At 38.3% G+C, this 13,180-nt stretch overlaps 2 protein-coding genes across 2 annotated transcripts in view; both read right to left on the minus strand.

Annotated features, from left to right (window-relative positions):
- The window catches only part of LOC117651726 (twitchin), a 63,070-nt gene that overhangs the window by 29,118 nt on the left and 20,772 nt on the right, over positions 1-13,180 (minus strand). Inside the window, 16 exon segments of the mRNA XM_034396031.1 lie at positions 89-228; positions 312-456; positions 541-666; positions 4,063-4,199; positions 4,275-4,446; positions 4,542-4,556; positions 4,765-4,829; positions 4,906-5,053; positions 7,209-7,247; positions 8,479-8,628; positions 9,783-9,935; positions 10,629-10,703; positions 11,007-11,048; positions 11,784-11,978; positions 12,761-12,877; positions 13,010-13,063. Coding sequence (XP_034251922.1) covers positions 89-228; positions 312-456; positions 541-666; positions 4,063-4,199; positions 4,275-4,446; positions 4,542-4,556; positions 4,765-4,829; positions 4,906-5,053; positions 7,209-7,247; positions 8,479-8,628; positions 9,783-9,935; positions 10,629-10,703; positions 11,007-11,048; positions 11,784-11,978; positions 12,761-12,877; positions 13,010-13,063 — 1,773 coding nt within the window.
- LOC117651727 lies at positions 1,080-4,044 on the minus strand. Its single transcript, XM_034396032.1, has 3 exons — positions 3,193-4,044; positions 2,390-2,479; positions 1,080-1,907 (listed from the first exon to the last, which is right to left on the minus strand). The coding sequence occupies exons 1-3, from the start codon at positions 3,295-3,297 to the stop codon at positions 1,776-1,778; spliced, it is 327 nt and encodes a 108-aa protein (XP_034251923.1). The 5' UTR covers positions 3,298-4,044; the 3' UTR covers positions 1,080-1,775.

The raw sequence follows: 13,180 nt of genomic DNA on the forward strand, positions 1-13,180 counted from the left end.
CTAAAACATGTACAAAAATGAAACCAAACACAAGGGGAAAGGTGACACTGTGTTGCACATAACGGATTTGAAATGTGCAAACACTCACCTCTAGCTTCTTGTCGCCCTTTTTCCAGATGACCTTGGCCATACTGTTGTTAACACCACACTCCAAAATAACTTCGTGTTTGGTGTAGCCCTCAACTGTTTTTACGAGTGGCTTGATAAAGTGGTAGGACGGAGCAGGTTCTGCATTGAGAAAACAAACACCATTCATCACACAAGGGTCATTAATTATAAATTAATAGTAAGTAAATAGTTGTGTAACAAACCATCGACATTCAAGAATGCAAAGCTGCTGACGCCCGCAATCTCGATAGTGTATTTTCCAGCATCTTCTACCTTTGGAGCCATGATAATAAGCTGGTATGTGTCGTTCTCATTTTTAATTTTATACTTGCTACCTGGGAAAAGTTCCTGCAATAGAAAATTTGTCGGTATGGCTAAGAACTCATGGGAAAAGGAAATTGAAAATTCCTTTAAAGTTGAGACAATACTTACATCTTTGCGCAAAAACCACTTGGGTTTGCAATTCGGTTTCGAAAAAATAGCTTCGAATTGGACCTTTTTGTCCTTGCCCTCCTTAGCATACTGGTCTACAAGTGGCTTTAGGAAGGACTCTGGTTTCTGAAAATATTGATCAATTCTTATTTTAGACGCGAATAAATAAATATGGGCAGAGGGGGCAATACCACTGTTTTCATTGAAACAAAAATTAAGGTGACACTTTGCTATTAATTCTGTCCAAAAGACCAAAATGGAAAGTCACAGTCAAAATAGAAAAAAAAGAACTGATGACTAAGCCGGGCTCGTAAAAACTGAAAGAAAAATGTGAGAAAAGACAGAACTTCTTTCAAAAATTGTCAAAAAGGATAGAACAATAAGACTAAAAGAAGAATCAAAATACAACTCACTTTCCCTTCAAAATGATTCTCAACACAAAACGCAATATGAGAACATGAAACTGCACCAAAATGTTTTTGTAAAAAATCAAAACGGACTGCTTTGAAAGAAAACTACTCAAAATAGTATGGGCAGGTGTCAAATAATATGATCTCACTCTAAAGAGAAGTATATAATATGCTTTCTTGTTTCAGAAAAAATATTTATTGGGGAATTAAAAATATAAATTTAACTACAAAGGTAAAGACATGCAAGATGACTCAAAATCATGGTAATATTTTACTCAGTGCGCCGGAGCCCACGGATATCAATATAAATTGCCATGCGAAGGTAAACAAGTAAACATTTTTACAAGAAAAGGTAAATTTTCTTTAATAATGAAAGTTTTTTAACTGTGGATGTTACCAATTCTGAAATAACCAGGTTTCATATACCATATATAAAGATATATATGGTAATGCAAAAGGAGAACATTGAAGAAAGACGGATGTTACAGGAAGGTACAACATCACAGTTTATGAATCAAATGGAGGGTAAAGTTACAGAAAGTGTAAGGGTGCCCTAAAGAACTTTGTACACATGACAGTGCCAAAGTTACATGCAAAGACAATAAAATGACTCACAGCTATTGTTCACAAAAACTATTTACATCACAGTTAAGCAGGGACATTTATAAAGATAGAACTGGAAAGAAACCATTCCGGACGCCAATTGTACACCAACAAAATTAAGACAAATCCTGGAGAATAGAAAGAGAAGACGAACAAGAGCACAGAATAATGATACACAGGAAAGTATAGTTTAAGAATACACACAAGCATACAGAAGACAGATCAAAGTGAAGAATGGAAGGAGACGTGCGACATTAGTAGTCCAACCTCCGTCTTCTGAAAGTGATGAAGGACGGGCCAATCTGGGATAAGCTCAGCAAGAGACTGCCTCCTTGACGCCACTTTTTCACTACTCTAAAAACAGATTACAAATTGTGTCAGCATACATGAATTTCAAATGTGCCATAGTATCCGAGCAACTGATTCATGCTATAAAAATTGAGCATTTAACGTAAGCGGTAAAGAAATTGATAATTCTTGGGTTAACAAGATACTTTGCGTCACAAATAAAAAAAGCAAATACGGTTTTTTAAATTTCATTAATGACATTTTTTGACATAAATAACCAGAGGAAGAAGATAACGTAAAAGGGCCGACTGAAGAACAGACGCTGCAAAAGAAATTTTGAAGTAGCACCATATCGTCAATTTATGAAACACAGCAACTCAGGATATTTTTATCATACGTCTGGCTTGTGTTACATAAAGTTAGACAGGCAAAGCAGCAAAAAGCGCTATACATGAGTTTAAAATTTCTTTTTTCCGTTCATTGGTACTTCAGATTAACTTAAATAATTTTAAATATAGAGAGTTTATTTCTTATTGTTTATGGCAAACCTTGAGCATGTCTCTGTCCAAGATTTGTAGCGTGGGCCAATCTGTTATAACTTCTTGAAGGGATGTGCGTCTTCGTTTTTCAAAAACATCCTAGATATTGCACAAAAACAGGTAAGGGCCAATGGCTGAAAATACGTCTTTTCAAATGAAAAAACTTAAGAGAAAACTATTCTTTAGTCATTTTATGCCGGTTGATGGAAGAAAACACATGTTTTGTTTCTATCAGGGAAAGAACCATTTTTCAAGAGATACTTTGGTTTAATGTTGTGTAATTGGAGAATGAAAATGGAAAATTGTACAGTCTGGCCAAGTTTTACTTACTACTCAAGACAATCCTACGAGTTCAAGTAAAGTTCTGAAGAAATGATTCATGCACTACATAGAAACTACGCGAAATCTTGTAGATAACTACAGAATAAACTCAATTTGTAAGTTTGAATAGATACATCAGACCTCCGTTCGCCGGAGCTTCGGCCAGTCGGGCACCATGTCAGCAAGCACAAAGCGGCCTCTTGGTCGCATTGCCAAGTAGTTGCATTCCTCCTGAGGACAACTCCAAATTAGCAAGACGGTATTGGTGCACAGGATTAATGGCTTGTCAACCTCTTTAGTTGGATTAATCGTCCATCGAGAACACAATCAAAAACCGAGGACACTAGACATTTGAGTTACGGGATTGTTTTATTCCATCAAGGTTTATCGTATCTGATTTACTTTTAACCAAAATTCAAAGATTCCGATGAATTATTTCATGAAGATTAAAAACTATTTATATATCCCGATGAAATCAATCCCTTCACTACCTTAACCCATCTCCAGTGTGTGTCCCCTTTCTTGGCGGAAGGCACTTTAGCCACGACTTTCCCTTCAACCTTGATTACAATGCCTCCGTCGGTATCGTCTTCCATCCAGCCTGTTTCATTTTCGGCCTGAAATAGCAAGTGTAATTAACAAAGTCACGTATGTTACTTTGACATTCTTATTCACAAAATCATCTTATTTTGTTTCCACGTTGCAAAATATTATAGGCTTAAGGGTTTCATCGCAGTTAGTTGATCGGGGATTACTTTTGCCGGGATGACTTAATGGTTGGGCTTTAACGGTTAAACTTTTTCCACATAAAGTAAAAACCACTAATTTCATTTTAAATGTTCTGAATTGTTTTAAGTCACGTGTATGGCACTGATGCGGTGTTAAGCCTGACAAACAATGGTTAGCCGCAAAATCCGAAAGGGCATCAAATTTTGTCAATTTTGCCAAAGTTCAGGGAAACAACACGACAGTTTTGAAGAAGTTAACACGAAGACGTGCACACAAGTGCGCGCCTACATGTTTCACACAGGATGAAAATAAACATCTATATAGGACAGGACCAGAAGTAAGTAAACAAGGCAATGATGGAAGTTGAAACAACGCGCTTGAAAAGGAATAGGGCAGTAAAACACGAGTACATGGAGAAGTCTGCCAGATCTGGCCTGCAAACAGGTACACAAAGCAAATGGTGGGTTCAAAACAGAGATATACCTGAAATAAAGGATAATTCTATAACAGTTTTTAAAACACTTCTTAAAAATCTGCAGAATTGCTACTACAAACTAAATACAGCTTCTCAAGTTTAACTGCAACCGCAGTTGAGCTAAAACAATGTCATATAAATAAATAAATTCTCTTACCTTCTCCACTTTTTTCAAAGCGGGTACTGGTTTTTCGACCTCCTTTAAGTCACCCCAGTCCGGATCCTCCTTATCTTGTCCCCACTTAGCATACTTGCGTTTTTTCAACATGGCACGGAAATCCATTCCACTTGCATCTGCAAAACAAAAGAACGACGTTGAGATTGCACTCAACACTCTTCTGGGACGGTTTTGTCAAACAGCTTCTTTACCGGAAACGTAAAGTTGCATTTCAGCGGAGTCTTCCCCATGGCAATTGCTGACCACAATTTTGTATTTGCCTTCATCGTTGGGTTTGACTTTCCGCATGCAAAGTGTGATGGTATTTGAGTTTCCGTCAGTTATAAACTTAAAGCGGCCTCCTTCAATAATTTCAGTCATGCCCTGGAAATTAAAAACATATTTCAAAATTGTGCGGCAGTAATGAGCCAAAGGTGAAGACTTGTAAAGCTAAAAACACGCACTGCACAAGCACTTACCATAATAGGTTCAGGCTACATAAGCGGTCAGCGTGTAATCATTTGAAAAGCAAAATGTTAATGCATAAAAGATGTTTATAGCGCAGTGGAGGAAAGCAACAGATTTGTACAATATTGTATTCAGACAATGCAGCACAGTGAAGAAAAAGCAGCATAAAATGTGAGGAGTCAATAAAGCATTTTTTGAAAATGAGGGTTTGCTGTTCATTGTAACTAAACGTACCTTGTAGAACTTAAATGTTGGTGCTGGGTTGCCTTCCACTTGTACAGTCATATACCCAGTTTGATCTAAAAAGAACGAATACTTGTAGAAAAAAGATAACGCAAAGCAAATGCTTCTAATGCAGTTATCGAAATAACGAACCTTCAACCGCCGAGTAGCTTTCCTGAACATCGACGATGACAGGTGGGCCAGGTTCACCGGTTGCTTTGAGCGGTGTTGATGCCTTGTTAATAAGGTCATCAAGATCCGCAACACTCGGACGCCGCATGTCGGTACTGGGGCGCCTCCGCTGCAATAGCCACCCAAGACTTAAATTAATCACGATGCCTTGTTTGGTGTCACCTTTTGGTATAGTTCCTGCCGTTGTGATACAAACGTTACACAGGAAATGACCAGCAAGGCAACACAAAAGTTGTTCTTAAGTGCTTTCTTGAGAGTTTTTTGATACAAGACAAAACAACGGCTGTTAAGTTGTATCGGTTTTACCTGATGTGTTTGCGTTGGTTTGATAAAATAGGCGATAATAACAGTAAAGCAACAAGTATTTTAAGCGTGGAGAGAAGAAATTACGAACATAGACAAGCTTGTCTACACACATAACAGCAAAACATTCAAAATGCAGGTACACATATCACACAAAGTCACAAATACAGGTCGAAGGAAAACACGAAAAGCTATGAACACAAATTGCAAGGATGTATGATGGGAAGGATAAGTAGGTAAACAGAATGTATGGAGGATATCACAGGTCGTGCTGTACTGAACAAGCTTTTACAAAATTCATTTAGCTATGTTTTATGCGAATCATGCAAATGTAAACATTGTTCCAAATCAAGCCGAGTCATTCGGGCTTTCTTCAATTTTACATACAACGCACAAAAGACAGAGGGAGAAGAACGGAGGGAATGGGGTTGTAATCCAAAAACATTTCAAGGAACGAAAACGAGGAAGAACCTGATTTCACATAAGGTAAGTTTCGTCTATGTATACAATATTATTTACATTGACCTTGCATCGTTGAACCGATAATAGAACACAATATCCTGCATTCTAGACGACAGGCGCCGGATGACACATAGCCCTGGAAAAATTTTCATGCAAAATATGACAAGAAACGCTTGAGGTTTCTACAATGCTAAGACACCCTTCTAGAAGGGGCGCAAAAATAAAAAAGGAAGCCTGGCACGCAGGCTAAAATCATATCCCACACTCTGCAAAAAGTCTAAGCTCTAAAGCTCTGTTCCTCCTTAAAGGACATAAGCTACTGAGCACTTTTTCTAATGCACTAAAAACTTAAATTGCTGTACAGATTAATCACAATTCTAAGGATATTTACAATTTCTAAAAGCCATCTGACAATGGTTTAACCCTTCATCACGCATAAACAAGATGCCTCGACACCAGAGTTACTTGTCTTGCAGGTAAACATAACTGCAAGAGTGAATGACATAATTGTCTTATTCCTTCTGGCTTCAAGATATCCCACAAATGAGTGACGTGATTCCAAGTAGGCACTGCATACTTGAAGCATAAAAAGCTTCTAAAATGCAAGTGCATCTGTTTAGATAAAACAGAGAATCTTTCACAAATACACAACGGGAAATTCTTGAAGATGATTTTACTCTAACCTGTTTCGCGCCCTTTGCACCTTGCTCTTCACCCGGTCGAGATCCCCTTTTCTGGTATTGTGAAGAACAAAGTACACATATTAATTTCGATGCAACAATGCTAGTTCCTACCGAAAGGGTTGAAGGGGAAGTAGGACATGGGAAGAAAAGTAAGCATTCTGCTGTAAAACCAAAAATAATTGAAGCAGTTGTTTGGAATGTGGCATTCTATAAGGTTGCATTATATATTTCCAAAAAGTATTTTAAATTTAAATATAAACAATGCATCTGGAGGCCGAAACCTATTACAGAGGCAGAGTTCTTGCTAAAAGATCATTTTCATCGAAAAAATGCAGTTTTGGTGAACACGAAAGATGCACAATTGCATTCTTACATTTAAGAAAGAACAAAACACGCCAGATACACCACGGGTATGTCCGTAAGTGAACACAGCACAATATTGAAACGCGTGTGAACGACACATATTATACGACAAAGACTGAGGGTCTCAACCCTTAATAAGCATGCAACCCACAGTTCCCGGGTCACACAAGTTAAATAGCATAGCAAGACTGCAGTTTAACTTTATCTTATTCAGCCCTTATATGGCCAAGTACTGCGAGTTTGAGACCCCGAGCATACAACGACCATTATAGGTTTTGAAGCAATTTTAAGTTTTCATAAAACATACTCTTTTTGAAACGAATGTGTGATTTGGTTAAGTGTTCGTGCGTGTTCACATGTGGTTTGAGTGAGCAAAACCAGTACCAGCGCCATCATGGTTAATCCTGCCAAAAGCCTGAAGGCAACTGTTGCAGCTTGTGCCGCAAGCCTCACCTTAGCATCTAATACCTCACCAGGCCGCAATTTTCCAACCTGCAGAGAAATCATGACAGTAGGAACTGATTAAACTAAACACACACCCTGAAGTTGGGGCCCTTCCTCCTTAGAGTCCTATCAGTTCGCGATTGAACCTACAGCACGCATTTGGGAAAGGAAGAGGGCATGGGGAAGGTTGAGCAGGGTAATTTGACGAAGACAAGACGTCACAAAACGACACGGACGAAACACGAGACAAAAACAACACCTGTAGAAACGCAAAAGACAAAAACGGGACAAGAGACCAGCAATATAGTTACCGCCTCTTTAAGACAGTATGCTCAAATTGGATACGCATAAATAATTCGACACCTTTATTAAAAATGATACTTAAAGAAAGATTAATAAAAATAAATGTAAGCAGACGTTTATGGTATTGATTTAGACAAAGACTTTGACTTTTTAAACCTTTAAAAGAACATTTTGTTCGAATTATTTTTCTACAACATTACTGTAGCGTATCATTAAGCATTGACAACACCCCAACAGCTGGAAAGATAGGCTTCCGGTAAGTTGTAAGTGAGCAGAAGGAACGAAGAGAGCGGTGAGCGAGAAAAGAAAGCGATGTTCCTCACCCTTCGATCTTCCATCACTTCACCAGGCCGCAGCTTCCTATTCTCCTAAAAATCAGATATGTGATTATGGAATGTTCAGAGAAATTTGTGAAGTCACCTTACTGCTCTTTAAAAACATAGCAGTGCAATTTTTAAAAAAGTCTCGTTTCTCTGCACATTTTATCTAAAGGGAAGGAAGGATCTCTGCTGTAAGTAGGCGAGGACGAACAAACAAAAATAAGGTTTTTTTAGGAACCAGAGGATGTGGCTTCGGTTTACCAGTTTATCCGGCCTAGATTGTTCCTAGTAAATAGTATTTCAAACGACTTTTATTTACAAAAGGAAATGTACACAAGACCTTATGACAAGGAAAAGGCATGCGACAAGTCTAAAAAGTTGCAGTGTCTCAGACTCTGAAGAACTATAAATTCTATAATTAGTCACATGTTTACGACAGACTACTTACGAAAGAAAACATCATCTACAAAATCGTAGTAAAATGTACATGTTTGCAGTCTGTGCGCGAACTATTGCTGGCGGTAGACAGAGTTCTTGTTGTCTAAGCACCGATCAGTATAAGCTTTAAAGTGCTAATTATTTTTCATTTTAAAAGAATTTCACAGTATTCTACGTAAGAAACGTTGCAGAGAGAAATATTCGAAGATCAATCTTACCTCATCGCTTATGATAAGTGACGGCCGCCTTCCCATTTCCTCGGGAGGAATAAGGGATCCTCTGCGACTTGATCCAGCGGAGCCAGGAATCAGCGAGCTCTTCCGGCTCCCAGAGTCTTCCGGAGCAATGATTTCCGGAATTTTGGCGCGCTAAAGACCAAGATGCACAGGCACATGCGTTAGACTACGTCCAAGAACAATTTTGCAGTCCCTAATTATAAATGAAACCACTTACTAAGGGCTTTGACATGCTTGATGCGGGTCTTTTAAGGCAATATGAAAAATGTCTACTAAGGTAAAAAAGGTAAAACTGCCCAAACTAGAGCTACCGTCAACGAATTACATGCTGGATCGTAACAGGCATTTCAACTCTCCCGCGAAGTATACGACTGAGTCTCAGTGCTCACGAGAACTAAAGAGAACCTGAGTTGTGACCGCGAGCTGGCTCACTGGGCAGCTATTTTTATAACAATGCATTTGGCCTACGAAACACTGAGAACCTTCATAACACGAGATATGAATCCACACCAGCGGTGCCAAGTTTTAAAGACCTTGGACCTCGTCAGCAAGTTGTATCAGCAGGCCCATCACTTATAGTGCATTGTTGTTTTGTCTTATAATTAAACAAATTTTACAATATGTCCTTGCTAAAGAACAATAACGTTGTTACTCACCGTACTCCTGAACGATAGAAACACCACAACACAACACAAAGCAGAATCTACAAACACAAAAGCGTACTTGAAGGCGGGCTTTGACGCCAGAGCACAAATTAAAAATTGTGTTAAAAAGGCTACAAAAACAAAACAAAAATTGTGGAAGAATAATGAATCGTGTGTTGGGATATGTATCCACTGAAGGTGTTAAGTCTTGGAGTTTGGTCACAACCACCTGAAAAATTTACTCGTCAAGACAAAAATAAAGAAACATAAATCAAAATACAACAAAATTGGCATATAAAAATAACCTAGGATTACCAACCAACAGTTACACAGACCAAAAACTTCTTTTTTTGATACTTTTTCGTAATAAAAATGAGGGAAAAAAACATAAAATAGATAACAGTTGCCATGAAACATCACGCCTTTGGGCAAAGATGTGCCTTGGAGGCTGTACTTTCTAAATAAATACTCTAAAGGCAACAATTCAATAGCAAAACCAAAGCCTAGCACGCCTGGATGAAATAAAAATCAACAAAATGGATAGAAACGTGAACTATGAATGACTGATGAAAACAGTTCATTTGGAAACATTTAGCTGGACGGCACAATTGCATTGGGTAGTTTTAAGGCAGCTTGTCTCACCTTCCAAGGAGGCCCTTCTCGTTTAGTCCCGGGGGCTTTCCCAAGATTTAACGTAGGTTTTTTAATTTCAGCCATGGTAATGTGATTTGAGGTGGGCGGATCAGCCTCCACAATAATTATAGGTATTGCTGGAACCCTGGGCTGCTCCACAGGCTGGGAAAATGTTTTTAAAAACATAAATCTTTGCCGAATTAAAACAGAATGATGAGAGCGCTGTTTTGGCAACAGTATATACATGGGTATAAGGACATTTCTCTTGTGACAGTAATGCGACTCTGGTGACAGAAATATGCGTTTTTGGCCGTTCCCAGTACACATAATAGTATATCTTTTCATCGAAGTTTTGACGTAGAAGCGACCAAAACAAAACAGCTTCAGTATATAAGTGACATTCAGTCCCACATCACTATTTATTCTTTCATGAACATGTTATTACATTTTAAGTGTTTCTTTAAGCAGGAAGCTGGTTACAAGCAAAACGTCAAGCCGGAAATAAAGTGTAGACGCCGTTGCATGGTTACCCATTGGTCTAGTCTAAATAGTTCTGATTAGTTTTAAATTTTATTTATAGTAGTAATGTTTCTGCAACTATACTATGCTATATGAACGAGCCTAAGGCCACTCGTCATAGATCGGTTGTAATTTTTTAACGCGAGACTACGTAAGTTATGTCTGAGATTTCACTGATCCAACAGGAAAGGACAAAGGAAAAACCAAACCAAGTTTCTGGTGTTCATAATTATTCCGATAAAAATGGCGCGGGATTTGAAGTATTGTTAAAGACTCTACCTTTATTGGACCAGTGAACTGTTCAGTGCTATCAGAACTTTGAATCCAGTTGCTGACCTTCAGCCTACGTTCGTCAAAGGTGTCTTCCTCTTCTGAGCTGGCTGCACTTTCCACGCTACTAACACGCTCCATCTAACAGTACGAGAAACACACGTTAAAATGTCGGGAAGATTGTGCAGCGAACATAGAGATAGCATCAATATAAGAGGTTAAAAATACTGGTTGATACTCTTTGCTGTACTGTATTAGTGTACCAACAAGAAAAAGTTATGAATAATAGATATATGCACATAGGCGGCTTTTGAAACACATGCTTCAGGGACCTTGACGGCAGAAAGGTCTTACCAATATACGATATAAATCGTTAGAAACATAATAAGAAGAGAATAACGCAAACAAAAGAATAAAAATGTGCAAAACAGTCATGCTACCTACCACGGGGGCTTTGTTGTTGACGAGCGGCTTCTTTTCATCCTTCTGCGTGTGAGTCCCAATTTCACGCAACAGAAATGAAGTATAATATTAAAACCACACACTAGAGTAGAAACATATTTACAACAGAAAGTTGAAACAAATAAGACGATGAAGTCAAGCCATTTGTCCTTGGTTTGGCTTGAATTCCTTAAAATTTCTTTTTATACATGCAAGGTTTCATTTGTTTAATAGACTCCTCGTGCTGCGTAAATGTTGAGCTACGTGCAGACTGAAGAGTAGGCAAACCATCATAAGTTTATAGTGGTTATGCACCTATCGCAACTTTGACTTCACCCTAAGATCTCATATAGCGACAGTTAGGTAATATACTTCAGGTTTTTAAGATATTATGCAAACAATGTGGGCGTACGGCGTACGTGTTATAAAACAGGTATTTTCCAAACTACATTTGTAATGATACTTGATTAATTGAAAAAGTGCAATAGGTCACGGACGTGAAGAAAGAGTTTTACTTTGTAAGTTGATGTATTGTTTCAGAGAGTTCGTACAGCAATTTAATCAATGCATTTGTGCTATGGAATAAAATTATTTCTACGTACTCTATATGAAGTTTAAGCTTAAAACGAGCGATAAATCAGAAGCAAACAACGCTCAGAAATGCTCAACGGCTGAAGTTACCTTCAGTCATACACTACTACGCCAGTCAAATACAAGTAACAGTCTAATCATTCCAGGCATTTCAATCGTAACCGCACACAGGCACTTTAAATGTCTCACCGGTAACGGCACAGTGACCTTTGGCACACTAGCGTTAGGAACAGTCACTTTTGTCTGAACTGGTTTCGGAATAGTCGTGGTAGGAGCCATTCCACTAGACGCTGTGCTGGTTGCTGGATTACTAACAATGGGCTGGTCGTCGGAAACCTCTAGAGGATCTGGATCCGGTATGTATGCCATAGGATCGTACTTTTTCTGAACGGAAAACACGACCATCAATTTTTAATGGTGGAGTTGAAGGCAAATTTATACACACTAAGGAATTTCATGGCAAACAAGACAAAACATACCACACATCTACACTACTAAGCCTTCTTTCTACATTTGCCTAATTAAATGCGCTCTGCGATTTTAGTGTGGCCAAAGTACATTAGCAATGCCTGTTGTGATAGCGCAGACTTTTAGGCTATATCCAGTGATATTTTCTGACTTTTCCTCTTTTGCACAGATTTTATGTTTTTCCACTAAAAGCGAAGAATCAAACTTAAATTTTAACTATGAAATTGGCAAACAACTGGACAGCCGTCAAGCGAGATCCTGCTTGCCACAAAGCACAAGAACTTGAAAGGGCTAACAATGGGTTGCTGGATTTGCAGGCAGTTATCTCGTAAGAATAAAAGGCTGTGTCTATAGGTTAGTGTTTATGCTGTAACAATAACCAAGGACATTTTTAAAACTACTAGGAATGATTGAAAGACACGTTTGTTGGTTGGTACTGTGTAGAGTGAGCTGCAAATTCGACACATGCATCAAACTACTTTAAGAAAATCATGTTGCAAAACCAAAATACGGTGAGTTCAACTTCTACTTTAGCTGACTGTAAATGCCAAAGTTGAAACAGCATGTTTTATTGGCGGCACTTCAAATGTATACTTTTAGGAAGACAACTGTCTACAACATTAAAATCAAAGTGTAAATGACAAACTGTCCTTAACAGATATTAATCTACAACGCATTTCAAACAAATGGTCTCTCACCCTTTCATGAGTTTTATTTGTATCTATTTTAGGGGTTACTGTAGAAACTTCTGAAGCCTGTGGCTCCTCAATCGCTACGTCCGGAATGAACGCCATTGGATCGTACTTTTTGCGGACCTAGCAAAATTTAAGCAAAATATGATCATTGAGTCAAGAGTGGCTGATTGTGTAAAACTACTACAAAAATCTGCCACTGTAACGAACGAAATATGACATTGTCTAAGGTACATTTGTGTTATGCGATCATACCGGTCGATCGGTTGCTGCGGTTGCGGCAGGTTGTTCTTTGACACTTTCTATTTGCTGAAGAGAAATAGTAAAATTTAAACGAGATTGTTATTTGCCGTACTTATTTTAATCCTAGTTTGATGTGACGGTATTAGCCTGGGTTGTTAAGAATGAGTCGCCACATTGAATATA

Source organism: Thrips palmi, unplaced genomic scaffold, assembly GCF_012932325.1.
Source record: "Thrips palmi isolate BJ-2018 unplaced genomic scaffold, TpBJ-2018v1 HiC_scaffold_6, whole genome shotgun sequence".
In the NCBI taxonomy this organism is placed as follows: domain Eukaryota; kingdom Metazoa; phylum Arthropoda; class Insecta; order Thysanoptera; family Thripidae; genus Thrips; species Thrips palmi.

Bases quoted from the DNA above. Each gene is read 5' to 3' on its own strand.
- LOC117651727 (XM_034396032.1), bottom strand. From the start codon at position 3,297: ATGGAAGACGATACCGACGGAGGCATTGTAATCAAGGTTGAAGGGAAA. The intron at 2,480-3,192 runs GTAGTGAAGGGA...TGCAATATCTAG, and splicing joins CACACTGGAGATGGGTTAAG to GATGTTTTTGAAAAACGAAG. The intron at 1,908-2,389 runs GTTTGCCATAAA...ATCTGTTTTTAG, and splicing joins TGGACAGAGACATGCTCAAG to AGTAGTGAAAAAGTGGCGTC.